This window comes from Microcaecilia unicolor, chromosome 3 (genome assembly GCF_901765095.1).
Source record: "Microcaecilia unicolor chromosome 3, aMicUni1.1, whole genome shotgun sequence".
In the NCBI taxonomy this organism is placed as follows: Eukaryota; Metazoa; Chordata; class Amphibia; order Gymnophiona; family Siphonopidae; genus Microcaecilia; species Microcaecilia unicolor.
In genome coordinates, this window is record NC_044033.1 from 212,761,186 (window position 1) to 212,777,775 (window position 16,590).

General features: G+C 44.4%; 1 protein-coding gene across 4 annotated transcripts in view; it reads left to right on the forward strand.

Moving 5' to 3' along the window:
• LOC115466268 (flotillin-1) overlaps positions 1-15,685 on the forward strand; it is a 39,808-nt gene extending 24,123 nt beyond the window's left edge. For all 4 annotated transcript variants that reach the window (XM_030197418.1, XM_030197420.1, XM_030197421.1 and 1 more), the window contains exons 9-13: positions 1,228-1,409; positions 2,188-2,233; positions 9,113-9,250; positions 13,966-14,130; positions 15,401-15,685. In XM_030197418.1, the coding sequence (XP_030053278.1) occupies positions 1,228-1,409; positions 2,188-2,233; positions 9,113-9,250; positions 13,966-14,130; positions 15,401-15,430 (561 nt within the window). In that variant the 3' untranslated portion in view covers positions 15,431-15,685. The remainder of the gene's footprint in view (positions 1-1,227; positions 1,410-2,187; positions 2,234-9,112; positions 9,251-13,965; positions 14,131-15,400) is intronic.
• Positions 15,686-16,590: the final 905 nt, after the last annotated feature.

Sequence of the window (16,590 nt, forward strand, 5' to 3'; positions counted from 1 at the left end):
CTTGACCAACATTTCAACACATCTTAGTTTTCTTCAGGGTGCTGCAATTTGCTAGGTCTGTATACTGGTTTTATCCAGATTGGTTGATGTCTGTCCAATCACATTTACATTTTTGAAGGTGGGGAAAAGTCATTGGTCTCTGCCAATCAATTTAAACTCCCCCCACCCACCCCCAAGCTTCCAGGAACTGCAAAATCCCTTGCAACTGTGGCCGCGCTGATATATAGAAGAAAGGCCACAAGAACACATAAGACACTGTAAACACAACACAGACAAATCCAGCTATAGCCCTATGTGTGATGAAAATTGGTCATACTGTCAGATTTGATGATACAGGAATCCTGGAAAAAGACTGTTCATTGCCTAGAAAGATGTGTCCTCTGTGAAGTTGTGGGGGTGTCCTGTTATTTCTACCACAAGCCTCAAAGCTTAGCAACTACTCATACAAGGTAAAATTTAGCGCCCCAAAACATCAGCACCAAGGACCAATGACTCTTCCGCTTTCAAAAGTTTAAATTGATTGGACAGAGACTGACAACTTTTCCCTGCTTTCAGTCGATATCCGTCCAATCTGAATCAAGAACCACTCTATATAAAAACCAGTGAACAGATCCACCATACAGCATCACCCTGAAGAAAGCCAGACAAAATGGCTGAAATGTTGGTCAAGCGAACCTCGATGTGGCACCACCTGGACAGCTGCAAGAACCACTGCACTAACCACAGAAACCTAAGATTTTTTTTTGTTTGTTACATTTGTACCCCGCGCTTTCCCACTCATGGCAGGCTCAATGCGGCTTACATGGGGCAATGGAGGGTTAAGTGACTTGCCCAGAGTCACAAGGAGCTGCCTGTGCCTGAAGTGGGAATCGAACTCAGTTCCTCAGCTCCCCAGGACCAAAGTCCACCACCCTAACCACTAGGCCACTCCTCCACATGTGTATGGCTTGACATTTATTGTATATATGGTATGTAATCTGGCCTTTTGTATATGGATGTATCCACCACAGGTATGGATCCTAGGATGCAATTGTGTCCCAACTCTTGACTTCTCTTACCCTAGAGTCTTAGCTGGGTCACCTGGTTGTCCCTGTCTTGCCTGTGTGTGATAGATGTCATACTCCATGCAGGCCTGTGCTGCATTCTGGTTTGTGAATATGTGGTGCACACGTGATGCCCCCTTCCACTGGCACGTACATGTGACGTGTGATTACTCATGTCACACAGGTGGCAAAGACAAAACAGAAGATTGAAGAGCAGAAGATGCAGGTGCTGGTGGTGGAGCGCACGCAGCAGATACAGCTGCAAGAACAGGAGATCATTCGTCGAGAGAAGGAGCTGGAGGCAAAGGTTAAGAAACCGGCAGAGGCTGAACGCTTTCGGCTGGAGAAGCTGGCCGAGGCTCAGAGGTACAAAGTGGGGAGAAGGGGGAGAGGGACAGGGGCCCCTAGATGCACCAGGAAGGGTGGGAAAGACTAGGGGCCCAAAAGTACCTGAGGGAGGATAAGGGCCCAGGAGGCCTGGAGGTATCTGAGGGAGGGTGGAATGCTTAAGGAACCCAGAGATACTAGCAGGAGAGGGGAGTGGGGGACCCAATGGGAAGAGAAAGTGGGGTCAAGAGTCCAGTAGTTCGATGGGGGGGGAGTAGAGAAAGTCATGGGCCCCAATATACTCAGGGTCGGGTGTCATGGGCCCAGGTGGAAAGCCAGTCAGGATGTGTAGGACTCTATTCAGCCCATTATGATGCTGGCTTGCTGTGTTAGAGGGGCACAAAGTCCAGATTCATAGCTTCAGTCAACTGCATTGCCCTGAACTTGTCCTTCTCCTGGCACCGAGCCAGCATGAAAATAACAGCAGGCTGAAAAGAGTCCATGACAGCCTGGCTGTACAATGAAAAACATCCGGCTGTTCACTGCAGCCACAGAGGCAGCTCCGCAGACTACCTCTGGAAGAAAACCCCGTAAAGGGGCAGCATGTTGGCACTGGCCACTGCTACAAGTAAAAAAAAATTTAAAACACCATTTCATAGTACCCATGGGAGGAGAGAGGGTTGGGGGCCCAACTTATTTTGATCTTTTTTTCCCTCTTGTCGTATCTGGCCAGAGGATAGCTCTCTCTAAGTCCAGGAGGGAGAACAAACGCAGCCCCTCACTCTCCCCTCCTCTCTCTCTCTCTCCCCCCCAACAGACAGCAGCTGATCACCCAGGCAGAAGCAGAAGCCGAAGCTGTGAGGGTGAGAGTCCACTTCTCTCTGGTTAAAGCGAGCACCGTCTAAGGCAAATCATTAGTATCCATCAGTCCACTAGCTCTTGCACTCACCACAGTGGAAGCATTAACCAATCAGATGGTGGCCATGTCTAGCATGTGAAGTGAGATTACTTCAGTAAGAGGCCGTCTTGTCATACAGTCTATATTGTGTAGGTTGGGCCTGATATCAGCCATTTTGTGGTAATGCAAAAGTCAAGTGACACAACTGACCAATGAGACCGTTCTGATTGTCAGCCATTTTAAGACTGCTTGTGACCACACCTTTTTTCACCAGCTCACTCAATACTGGTCTCTGCTGGTATAGTTTAAATCACTTCCCACCTTAGCCCAGCTATCAACAGCAATGGCCTTCAGGTTGCTTGGGGGGGGGGGGGGGGAGAACTGACTGCAGATCACTATGGAAACTATCTAATATTGGCCAAATAGGGCACCATCCACATAAAAAAACACACATTGTGAAACCTTTCTGTGCATGTGTTCAGTATGCTGTCCCCCCCCCCCCCCCCGATTCATTAGCAACAAGGTTTCCGTACGTAAAATTAGAATACATTTCACTTTCTGCATGACACGATATTACCTTCACAGTAGAAGCAGAGAGCTTAGATATCGGCATGCGGCTGTACCATGTGCCTTTCTGAATCAGCTACTCAATTTGCAGAATCCAACTAAGGGCAGGTACAGGTGCACCAGTTATACCCAATTATTGGTTAACACCAGTTATACCCAGTTATTGGTTGCTAATGCTAATTAGCAGCAAATTTAACAAGTTAGCATTTTATTATCACTATTCTATAACTTGTGTGCATTACATGACCATACACCGAGTTATCTGTCACCTTTAATTATTCTCGTATCAACCTTCACATACTTTGCACTCTCCCCTGTCCTCCGCTGGCTTAAGAACAAATAGACATACTGGGTCAGACCGATGGTCCATCTAGCCCAGTATCCTGCTTCCAACAGTGGCCAATCCAGGACACAAGTACCTGGCAGAAACCCAATTAGTAGCAACATTCCATGTAGAACCCCAAAGAGTAGCAACATTCCATTTAGAATCTCAGATAATAGCAACATTCCACGCTACCAATCCATGGCTTCCCCATGTCCATCTTAATAACAGACTATGGACGTTTCCTCCAGGAACTTGTCCATACCTTTTTTAAACCAAATACGCTAACCACTGTTACTACATCCTCTGGCAACGAGTTCCAGAGCTTAACTATTTGTTGAGTGAAAAAATATTTCCTCAGTATTTGTTTTAAAAGTATTTCCATGTAATTTCATTGAGTGTCTCCTGGTCTTTGTACTTTTTGAAAGAGTGAAAAATCGATTCACTTTTACCGGTTCCACTCAGGATTTTGTAGACCTCAATCATATCTCCCCTCAGCTGTCTCTTTACCAAGATGAAGAGCCCTAACCTCTTTAGCCTTTCCTCACACGGTAGCAGTTCCATCTCCTTTATCAATTTTGGTTGAACCTTTTCTAATTCAGCTATATCTTTTTTTGAGATATGGCGACCGGAATTGAACGCAATACTCAAGGTAAGGTCGCACCATGGAGCACAACACAGAAGCATTATAATATTCTTGGTCTTATTTTGCTTACACGGTTCAAGGCAAAGTGCTTTCTTTTTTTAGCTCCATGGTACCGGATGATTGGAGGGTGGCCAATGTAACACCAATTTTTAAAAAAGGTTCCAGAGGAGATCCGGGAAAGTATAGACCGGTGAGCCTGACGTCAGTGCTGGGAAACATGGTAGAGACTATTATAAAGAACAAAATTACAGAGCATATTCAAAAGCATAGATTAATGAGACAAAGCCAGCATGGATTTAGTACATGGAAAATTTGCCTAATCAATCTGTTACATTTCTTTGAAGTGGTAAACAAACATGTGGATAAAAGTGAGCCTGTTGATATTGTGTATCTGGATTTTCAAAAGGCGTTTGACAGAGTACCTCATGAAAGACTCCAGAGGAAATTGGAGAGTCATGGGATAGGAGGTAGTGTTCTATTGTGGTTTAAAAACTGGCTAAAAGATAGAAAATAGAGAGTAGGGTTAAGTAGTCAGAATTCTCAATGGAGAAGGGTAGTTAGTGGGTTTCCCAGGGCTCTGTGCTGGGACCGCTGCTTTTTAACATATTTATACATTATCTAGAGATGGGAGAAACTAGTGAAATAATTAAATTTGCTGACAACACAAAGTTATTAAAAGTTGTTAAATCGCAAGAGGATTGTGAAAAATTTCGAGACTGGGAGACTGGGCATCCAAATGGCAGATGACATTAATGTGAGTAAGAGCAAAGTGATGCATGTGGGAAAGAGAAACCTTAACTATAGCTAAGTAATGCAAAGTTTCATATTAGGAGTCACCGACCAGGAAAGGGATCAAGGCATCATCATTGAAACCCTCTGCTCAGTGTGCGGTGGCAGCTAAGAAAGTAAATAGAATGTTAGGTATAATTAGGAAAGGAATGGAAAACACAAAATGCCATTGTATCACTCCATGGTGCGACTGCACCTTGATTATTGTCTGCAATTCTGGTCACTGCATCTCAAAAAATATATAGTGGAATTAGAAAAGGTACTGAGAAGGGCAATGAAAATAATAAAGGGGATGGGACGACTTCCCTATGAGGAAAGGCTAAAATAGCTAGGGCTCTTCAGCTTTGAGAAAAGACAGCTGAGGGGGAGATATGATAGAGGTCTATAAAATAATTAGTGGAATGAAATGGGTAGACGTGAATCGCTTGTTTACTCTTTCCAAACTAGGGGGCTACAAAGTAGTAAATTTTAAAACAAATCGGAGAAAATATTTCTTCACTCAGCGGGTAATTAAACTCTGGAATTTGTTGCCAGAGAATGTGGTAAAAGCAGTTAGCTTAGCAGGGTTTAAAAAGGTTTGGATAACTTCCTAAATAAAAAGTCCGTAAGCCATTATTAAGATGGACCTGGGAAAATCCACTGCTTATTTATAGGATAAGCAGCATAAAATCTATTTTAGTTTTCAACATTTTATTGATGACAATCAAAATAAAATACATTCCACATCTGGCATAAATAAAATACCAACATCATAACATACATAACAGAGAGCCAATTATTGAGTCTGTCATCAACTTTTGTTTTCACATTTTCACCCTCCCCCTCTACCCCTCCCTCCCATCCTCCCACACCATTATCCCTGCATAAAATCTATTTTATTGTTCAGGGATCTTGCCAGGTACTTGTGACCTGGATTGGCCACTGTTGGAAACAGGATGCTGGGCTTGATGTGCCTTTGGTCTGTCCCAGTATGGCAATACTTATATACTTATGAATCAGCTTCCTAAGGACCTTTGGGCTGAGGAATCGCTTTCTAAACTGAAATCTTTACTAAAAGCCCACTTTTTCTGAATGGCTTTTGAGTGGCCAGGTTAGGGGGCTGATAGAATTTATGGGCGACTGTTTGTTTTATATTTTTTCTCATCTCTGATGTATGAGTGCTGTTTATCCTCTGAAAAATTGTACATCTTTTCCTCTTTCTGTTTGGGTTTTTGGATTATTGTAAACCGCTTTGGTCTGTGAGTCAGTGAAGGGCGGTTATTATTAAATAAAGCTAATCTATCCTAACCTAAGTATTGGCATACCGGGAAAGGTCAAAAGTCTATCAAGCCCAATATCCTGTTTCCAACAGTGGTCAATCCAGGTCACAAGTGCCTGGCAAGATCCCAGAACAGTAAAATAGATTTTATGCTGCTTATCCTACAAATATGCAGTGGATTTTCCCTGGTCCATCTTAATAATGGCTTATGGACTTTTCATTTAGGAAGTTATCCAAACCTTTTTTAAACCCTACTAAGCTAACTGCTTTTACCACATTCACATTGTGTGCCCCTAGACCTAGTATTTTGGAAAGAGTAAACAAATGATTCACATATACCCATTCCACGCCATTCATTATTTTATAGACCTCTTATCATATCTCCCTTTAGCTGTCTTTTCTCCAAGCTGAAGAGCCCCAAGCCTCAAATTGTGCACACTGGTTTGTAGAATTAGGGGGGAAATGTGTATATATTGTAAGCAAGTCTTGCTGTTTTAAGCACAGCCGATGTTAGCTATTGTATGTGTGATTAGCTATGTGTAGTAGTTATGGGAGTTGGAACAGTGGCAGAATTCAAGCATGCAGGGGATGGATGCAAAGGGACCATAGTGGCAGGAAGAGGGGGTGGAAGGAGTCCGCAGACCAAGAAAGGCCTTAAGAGCAGGTAGAAAAGGGCAGATTGTATGAGTCCAGTGTCTTATCTACCAACATTATCTCTGCTTCTGTGCTGGTGAAAGGAGGAAGTGCAGAGGTGTGATTTAGAAGTTGCAGAGAAAAAGAGGAACATGTGTAGGGAAAAGCAGAAAGGCTTTTGTTTGGTTTTCACTGAGAAAGAGATTGGAGATGGCTTGCCAATGGCTGGCAGGTGCTCCAAGGTTTGTGTGATGCTAGAAGAGGTGGAAACGGTCGAGTTCTGGGAGCAGGATAGGAAAACATCTAGGGACGTTATGGGGATAAGTTCATAATGGAACACTCTTAAAAAAATAAATTAAAAAAATGGCTTCCAGAAGTGTCCCTAGTAGCATACACATGCTGTTACATAAATTTACACTTACTCTGAAGCAGGTGTGTATGTATATCTTAATCCTTCTCCAGCTTTGCCCAAATTCTGCCCCCTGGGAACGCCTACACGAAGATTGTATAAAAGCATATGCTTTCTTTTGCTATACCTGTGTTTTATATATCTACACCTGTGTGTAATAGATGTTTTCCACATGGAAAATGCTTTGAAAACTGCCATCTTAGGGAGTCATTTTATAAAGTTATTTCCACAAATGCAAAGAGCTTTACCTGAGCAAACTGATACTGAAAATTACCCACCCCATATGCAAGTAAAAGTGTCCCTATATCCTGCATCAAAACGCATGCTTTTAGCTGCTTTTGAGAAGGCATTTCCAGGGAGTGGGATTGGGTAGGGACTGGAACAAGTTTCCTCATCATCCCTCTGTCTAGTCTAGAAGTACGCACTTCTAAAAAATGCAGCTCCCACTGGGGCCTAAAACAGGCAAGCTTTTGGATTGTCAAAAGTACGAGAGTGGGGTTTTTCCCACCCAAAAAACCCCCCAAACAACCACATGAGAAGGGGGTGTGTGTGTCCCTTTTTTTTTCCTTAGCTACCTTTGAACACAAAAAATAGGTTGCAATCTTTGCAGCTATGGGGGAGGGGTGTGGATTTCCAAAAATACCCTCTTATGATCTCACGGATTGACTGAAGGGTCTGTTCAATCCATCTTCAAAGACTGAAGTGGTTCTGGATCTTGAGGATGGTTGTGTTTTCAAAAAGGTAGAAAGAAGATGAGGTTGGAAACTACAGGCCAGTTGGTCTGACCTTTTTCAGTGGGAAAATGAATGGAGGTTTGACGGTCTGGAATGTGGCAGGATCTGGAGCATCTTTGGGGGGGGGGGGAGGGATTTTGTCAGATTTGTCTGACATGATTTCTTTGGGTGGCTAGGGGGAAGCAATAGAATTAGAGGATGTGAACTAAGATTGTAGGGTGGTAGATTAGGAATAATATCAGGAAATTTTTTTTCATGGAAAGGGTGATGGATGCCTGGAATATTCTCTCAGGGGACAAAAACAGAGACAGAATTTTAAAACATGCAGGATAAACACAGAGGATTCCTTATACAGAAAAGATGATGGATTCAAAACAAAATTGTAATGACCTTTACGCTTTAAACGAGGCATGGAGGGGGTAGCCTGCAAGGAGCAGCAGGTACAACTCTGGCCCAACTTGTTGGGAAGACTGGATGGGACCATACAGGTCCTTATCTGCCATTATTTACTACTAGTAAAAAAGGCCCGTTTCTGCCCTTTGATGAACGGGCCCTAGCGGGCACGGGACTCCCTTCCCCTCCCCTTACGCTAGTATCCCTGTGGTGTAGAGGTACCTGTTTGCTCGGGGCAGGAAAGAAAGAGCCCCCTCTTTCCTGGCCGTAGCGCTGCTGCTAGCTGCCCTGCTGCATGCTGTGCGAGTCTGGCTCTCGGCGTTTCAAAATGGCCGCCGAGAGTTGAAGTCTGGAGAGGCTGCTTCAACTCTTGGTGGCCATTTTGAAATGCCGAGAGCCCGACTCACATAGGATGTATCAGGGCATGCTAGGCAGCAGCGCGCCGGGCAGGAAAGTGCGGGTGCCTCTTTCTTTCCTGCCCCGAGCTGAACAGGTACCTTCGAGCACCACCAGGATAGTAGCGTAAGGGGGGGGGAGGGAAGGTGATGGGGGGAAGAAGGTGGCGAAACCTGGGGCGGGGTGCTGAGCGTTAAAGGGGCGATGGGCACATCCTCGGCGGCTGTGATTCGTTGGAAGGGGATGGAGTCCACCCCCCCCCCCCGAGGATAGCAGGTGCCGCTGACCAGCCCTTGCCCTGGCTCTACCCTTTAACAATTCGCTCCTGCTCCCACCATGTCCTCCTCCAAAATGCGCGCTTGCCCAGTTCCTGTTAGCAGGCCTACATGCCAAGTCCTATGCAACGGTGGCGTGGTGGGCCGCATTCCCTCCGGCAGCGGCGGCGCCTAGTTCCCGTGGATGGGAGTAAGTGCTGATCACCCAGGAAGGGGGGATAGTGCCTGCTGCTAGCCCAGGAAAACCCACTGTTTGCTGGGGACTGAGAGGGTGGAGGAGGTGCACATTTTCGGATTGGTTCAGTCTGCCTCTAGGTCATTTGCAGGTCATGGACTGCTTTTAGGAACAGACAGTTTTTATAATTGGCAGTATTAATCTGGTTCTTTTTTGTTTTGTTATTTTGTCTGTGCCCCGGAACCAGGTGAAAGGTGAAGCTAATGCTTTCGCAATCGAGGCCAAGGCTCGAGCAGATGCAGAGCAGATGGCAAAGAAGGCAGAGGCCTTCCAGCAGTTCCAAGATGCTGCCATGGTGGACATGCTTCTGGAGAAGCTTCCACAGGTAAACGGTGGCTGGATTTAGGGACCGCAATTGTAGGGCTCTGGAAGGGACACTGGTGCCTGGCCCCCCGGCAGAGGAGCGTCTCGATGTCTGGACCAAAGTGAGTGGGGAGGGGATATTAAATACATGGACCATTTCCTGGAGAGTTGCCAAATTAAAACTGGTTCTCACTGACCTGGGAGACAAAAAAAAAAAAGCAGGAGGAAACTGCTAGGTTGAAAATGTGATGGGTGTGGTCAGTGGCATAGTTATTTGGGAGTTTAGGCCCCCCCCAAATTGCAGCACCATCTGCTGCTGTGGCTAGTGGGGATCTCCTCCAGCAGAAGAGATTCTCCCCCAGCGACCTGGCAGTTGGGGCCACTTATCATGAGTCGTCATTCCCGTGCCATCTGCCCCCCCCCCCCCCCCCACACACACACACACACTGACTGCCAGAACACTTTTGGAGGACTTCTGCTGCTGGAGGGTCTTGGGATCCCCCCACCTCGGGTACTTGGGGGTCACAGGCAGGGCCAAGTTTTGTTCCCTCCCTCCCTCACTTTGGGCTCGGGCTTTCCCCCACAATGTACGTACTTGGCTACATGACTGGGTATGGTGTGTAGGTGAGGGCAGAGGGGGCAACTATAAATTCTCACCTGATTTCCTTTACCTCCATCTCTGAAAAGTGATGTTTACTTATTGGAAGGGTGAGGGGGCAAAGACTGAGTACTAGTTCTTATGTCAAGATTCAGAGATTTGATTTTAATTTTTGTTGTTTGTTTGAAATGTTGATTTCTTAAATTCTTTTTTTTGGATGGATTTATATTGTAACTATTTTTATTACTTTTCATATATTTATTTGTAATTATTTGGTTGTATTTTTATTTGTTGTGATCCATTTTAAATCCCACCAATGGAGTGTAGGTGGAATAAAATAAAGTTAGTGGATTTTGGGCCACTTTTACAAAGCCACGCTGTGACGGCCTTATTAATATATAACTACTACTACTACTTAACATTTCTAGAGCGCTACTAGGGTTACGCAGCGCTGTACAAATTAACAAAGAAGGACGGTCCCTGCTCAAAGGAGCTTACAATCTATATAACTATATTGAGTGATAAATGCTCAGATATAACATTGTCACTCATAAACTGCATTGTTTAGATGACATACATTCCTCACCGCACATCATTAATAATGCAACTAATGGAACCAAATGTGTTCAATATGCAATAATAAAAAGAGGCTCCTTAGGCAAGGAAATTGTCCATCAGGTGCAATGATAAAACTTGTTGCCGAGTGACTTTGGTGATCCAGTGTCCATAAAGTGAAAATGTGTAAAAATTCACACATTTCTTAATCCGCCCTCAAAAACTCAGCCTTTCAAGTCCAGCCACCTTCAAATCTTCATCTGCCCTCTTACACGTGGCCTTGTTTCACTTTATGCAGCACATTTTCACTTTATGGATACTGGATCACCAGAGTCATTCGGTAGCAAGTTTATCATTGCACCTGATGGACAATTTCCTTGCCTATATGGAGTCTCTAGAAAAAGATATGAATTCAACCTTGTTGTATACTGAACAAACTTTTGGCTCCATTACCTGCATTAATGTAATAAGTGCGGTGAGGAATGTATATGTCATCTAAAGAATGCCAATTTGAGTGACAAAATTATACTTCAGCACTTATCACTATATATATACAGTGCAATCCGCTTAAGTGCAAGGGTCTGGGACCAAAGAAATACATGCAGTTAACCGGAGCGTGCACTTAACCGTTGTGACCCAAAGAAGCTTGACATCTGATAAACATATGTACAGTACTGTTTATTATTATACATACAGTATACAGTCTCAGTTAACTGACAGGCTTACTTGAAATAATTACATAAGTACATAAGTGCCACACTGGGAAAAGACCAAGGGTCCATCGAGCCCAGCATCCTGTCCACGACAGCGGCCAATCCAGGCCAAGGGCACCTGGCAAGCTTCCCAAACGTACAAACATTCTATACGTGTTATTCCTGGAATTGTGGATTTTTCCCCAAGTCCATTTAGTAGCGGTTTATGGACTTGTCCTTTAGGAAACCGTCTAACCCCTTTTTAAACTCTGCCAAGCTAGCCGCCTTCACCACGTTCTCCGGCAACGAATTCCAGAGTTTAATTACGCGTTGGGTGAAGAAAACTTTTCTCCGATTGTTTTAAATTTACTACACTGTAGTTTCATCGCATGCCCCCTAGTTATAGTCCTCTGTACACTCTTGTGTCTGTGAGTTCCATAGACTACGTCTGCCAGACGGTAAAAACTGTGATAGCACTGACGTCCAGTGGCCTCCAGATAGGCCCGCATGGTGTTGAGACTCTCCTGCTCTTGCAAAAGTGACAGGAGGTTGTTGAATTTCGTCAGCATGTGCCTCGCTGCTCATTTCATCATCTGTTTCATCATCAGCCGTTGCCTGCGTGTAGGCGCATATCTGGACATCAGTGCTGTCGTCAGCTGTTTGTAGATCGTAATCAACAGCTACGTAGTGATGAAACTCCTCTTCAGTAACACAGGCTGTGATGTCAATAGCCTGTTCATCTGATGCGTTTGCAACAGCTGCATCTGTTTCATCCCTCTCTACATCCCTAACAAAGCTTGCCCGCTTGTAGCATTCACAATGGCCTGGTCTTGGTACATGGATTCACTTCTTTTCTGCATATGTAGAAAAATCCAACAGTGATAGATTAGGAGCCAGTTCAACAGCACGTTTATCCTTGCTAGTCTGGTCATCCATATACTCATCAGACGACGTAGCACAAGAGCCCGATAATGTTGTTTGAAATTGGCTATTATGCCCTGATCCATAGGTTGGATCAGAGAGGTAGTGTTGGTGGCAGGAAGATCACCTTGACGTTAGACAGCCTGACATCATCACTGTGTGCAGCACAATTATCACAAAGCTGCAAAATCTGACGCTTTTGTGCCCGCATTCTAGTGTCTAACTTCTTTAGCCACTGCTTCCAAATTTCCCCAGTCATCCATGAATTTGCATTAGCCTCGTATGACACAGGAAGTCGCTTAACATTCTTGAAGCAACGGGGCTCTTTTCAGTGATGAGTGGTTCCAACTTCTCACTTCCATCCATATTGCAGCAAAGGAGGATAGTCATTTTACCTCCTGTAGTTTTGGCTTGTTTGAATGCAAGTGTTCCATCAGGAATCGCTCACCAGTAGAGACCGTTTTCGTCAGCATTGAAAATGTCACGAGGTGCAAACTCGTTCAAGATGGTAGGAAGAACTGAAACAACCCAGTTTTCAGCACCAAAGTCATCAGCGTCTTCTTTTTCACCATGCTGTTTCTTGAATTTTATGTTGTTCCTCTCCTTCCATCTTTCCAACCATCCAACAGTGGCTTTGAATTCAGTTAGTCCAAGACTTTCAGCTAGCTGATTAGCTTTCTCCATAAGCAGTGGACCACTGGCAGGAAACTGTCTAATCCTGACTTGAGAAAACCACCGAAGAAGAGCATCTTCTACCTCCTCAGCTTTTCCCGCCCGGATATGTATTATTTTGCCAGTCTTCCAGAAGCTGGTCTTTCTGCTTCAAGATACGTGAAATCTGACTGGGATTGACACCATATTCTTTAGCAATAGATGCTTGACTTTGTTTATTTTCTAATTTTTTAAGAACTTCTATTCATTCAGCCAGTTTTAAAGTCTTACAGTTGCGCGATGACGACTCCAGTGTACACTCTAACAACATTCTTTCGCTTATTCTGCCTGTGGCAGTTAAAGGGGTGGTAAATTTGAAATCTCGTTGGTTGTCACGCGCCAATCAGCTTCCGTATTCCGTGCGCACGCTTATGCAGAGTCTTTCCTGCAGAGGAGCGGTCTTAAACCGTGACCCAATATGGCTATTCTTTTTAGGGCTCTGTTTACTAAGCCGCACTAAGGGCGTGCTAGCATTTTTATCACGTGCTAAATGCTAAGTTGCCCATAGGAACATATGGGCAGTGCTTTTTTTCTAGCAAAAAAGGTGGCAGTACTCAAATGCTAGGCACCCTTCAGGGGCGGGATGATCACTGAGGGACCCACCCCCCAATAGCCAGGCCCCCTACAACAGAATCTATGACCAGTTAGAATTGGTGTGTAGAGCCTGAGCTCTTTCATTAAAACTTGGGGACCATGGGTCAATTTTAGCAGACAATGGAAAGGTGCCGGTACTCAGTACCCCCAAGTACCCCCTCAAAAAAGCCCTGCATATGGGCAACTCGAGTGTTTAGCGCGTGCTAAAAACATTAGCACACCTTAGTAAACAGGGCCCTTAGTTGTTTTTCGAGAATCATTTTTCCTATTTTATATTTTTTGTGCAGGTAGAATATACAAGTCAAATTCAGTTCAACCAAACAAATACTTGTATGTTGGTGCAAGGTTCAGGTTGTACAGAGCACTGCCTTGTGAAAGTCTCTAAAATGCCCTTTTCTTAGGATCATAGAATTGGACAATGGACAATGAAGAGTGGAGAAAGAGAAAAGGAATAGGGGGTTCTAGAGCAAATTGTGATGTCATCAGTCATTATTGAAACTCTCTCACCATTGGCTGTTGTGAATTCAGCATACAATCATGTGGTATTATGTAGCCAGTCAGAGGGCTAGAATTTTCTAACTTCTGCCACTATTTTCAGGGTGTTGGTTTGAGAAGCTGCTCCATGTATTATTAACTTTGTATCCTTTTACTTTCCTCTTTCTCCAGGTGGCAGCTGAGATCAGCAAGCCCCTCACAGAAGTAAAAAAGATCAAAATGGTGTCCAGTGGCACTGGGGAGGTGGGAGCCGCCAAAATAACTGGGGAGGTCCTGGACATCCTCAACAGGCTACCAGAAACGGTGGAGAAGTTGACGGGCATCAGCATCACCCAGGTGAGACCCTCTTCCTTTCTTCCATCTACTTGAGTATTTTGATAAAATATCACAGTCAGTCAGTCGTCCATTTAAATTGCTCAACTGTTGGACACATCCTACATATTGTCCCTACTCTTCCCCTTCCTTGCTACCTCAGACTCAACGTTTTGTTGGGGTGACAATTGAACTCTCTTAATATACTTCCCCCTTAATGAAAAACACTTCCTGGCCTTTGTCTGCCGTTGCCGTTCTGCAGTAAAAGATTGTGCTCACCAGATATTGCGATTATATATTCCTGTAGCCACCATCATAACTAACAGTCAAGAAATATTTCAATTACATCTTCTGATTCTACTTAATGATACTCCAAAGATCTTACTGCCTGCACTACAGGACAGCTTTTTACCTCTAGTTTATTTTTATTTAATTTCTTATATACTCCTGAAAGCGATCGAAGCAGTGTACATTGATGTACAGTAGGTATTTTTCTGTCCCTGGAGGGCTCATAATCTGAGTTTGTACCTGAGACAATGGAGGGTTAAGTAACCTGCCTGAGATCACAGAGAACTGCAGTGGGATTTGAATCAGCCTCCTCTAGTTCTTGGCCTGCTGCTCTAATTTTTTTTTTTGTTTGTTTGTTACATTTGTACCCCGCGCTTTCCCACTCATGGCAGGCTCAATGCGACGGCAATGGAGGGTTAAGTGACTTGCCCAGAGTCACAAGGAGCTGCCTGTGCCGGGAATCGAACTCAGTTCCTCAGTTCCCCAGGACCAATGTCCACCACCCTAACCACTAGGCTACCTCTTTTATCCCTTGCAGCAATATTAACGCCAACCCATAACAAATCAGGGCATAACCTGGGCATTGTTTGAGGGTATTGTGGGTGGAAGGGGGGGCTTCCCTTCTAGTTTTCCTAGTGCATCTTGTTAACCATGCTGGCCCTGGGTTTGGGTGATGAGGGTTATGTAAGGGGCAGGTAGAAAATCAAGTTATTCACCCCACTCCAGGCTCCAATGCAGGGGGAGGGGAGCACCCATGTGAATCCCCAGTTAAATATGTCACTGCCTTCTCTCAGGAGCCACTTCTTCCCAGTTATATAGACTCCTCTCTCATTCCCCCTTCCAAATCTTAAATATATTTCTGCTGTTTGTTTATTTAGAAATTTGCTATACTGGGACCTAGGGCTGAGTGGTGTAATCCTGTTTAAAGAGAGCCTATTTTATCTAATTTTATTTTATAATTTGAAAATGTTACTTTCCTACCCATTCTCTTCTCCACTTTTCATAGACTGGCCAGAAGAAGCCGGGCATGTCGTAATGATGCAGGAAGCCATGCTGCCAACAGCGTTTACCAGGAGTCCTACCTGGTTTTCGAAATCTCTTTCGTGCTGGGCCAGTGCCTTACCTGCCTGCTGGATGCTGTTCTCTTCCCACCCCCACAACCTGCAAACTCCTACATTTTGGATGGAAAAATTGTCTTTTGTGGGTGTTTTAAGGAAGAGCCCCTCCCCACTCCTGCATTGCTCCATTTATCCTGAGATGTTTACCCAGTGCTGCAGCTTTCTATTTAGGTCAAAAAAAATGCAAAGAAAGATCTCTATATTCCGTTGTTGTAAATTATTTTTTATTTACTGTTGCCAAGGGTTAATGTGGGTTCATGAAAGAAAGCCTCGTTTTGGGGTTTTTTTGCGCTAGCTTCACTTGTATATTCAAAGAAAACTATATTACCAAACTCTTGACCGCTCAAGAAATTATTATTTTTTTTTTTTTACAGCCACATGTTATTTTAGATCATTTTAAGCTGTTACTACTGGGGTCAAACTTTGTCAGAGCAGTCCATGACCTCAGAGGCTTTACTGCATCTGGTTGGTACTTGTTGGCTGTGGTGTCACAAGTGACTTGATGGTAATGACCAATAGGGTTCCTCTCAGTGCAAGGTGCTAAGTTAATGCCTGTTCAAAACCGGCAGGTTCTGTGTGCTAAAGTGGAGGAATTCTTTGAAAATAAAAATAAGTTTGCTGCCAAGGCATTAAGTGGTTGAGTGGGAGCATACCTGCTCCTCTTCCTCTTTTTAAATAACTCAACTTTACTTTAAACTGGAGGTGAGAGCAAAGGGAGGGTGGCTCCATCCCGGGCACACCCTTTCCCCTGCATGGCCCTTTTCCCAGAATGCATTGCTGACTAGGAACGTGAAGCTGCCTATATGATTTCAGAATAGTCTATTGCTTCACCCTTTGTAATGTTTAAGTTACAATGTGCCTATCAAATATTTATGTAAAGGTGGAAGCACCTGCTACTTTTACAGTGCTGGATCCTCAGAATCCTCCTTTGTGTTGGTAGAGAATCAGGAATGAGCTGGAGATACCCAGGGACAGACAAACTACAGTGGCTAAAGAGAAAGACATACATCCTGTAAAGGCACAGAATACCTGTGAATGCTGTGAACCCCTCTGTCTTCCCCCCCCCCCACCCCACCCA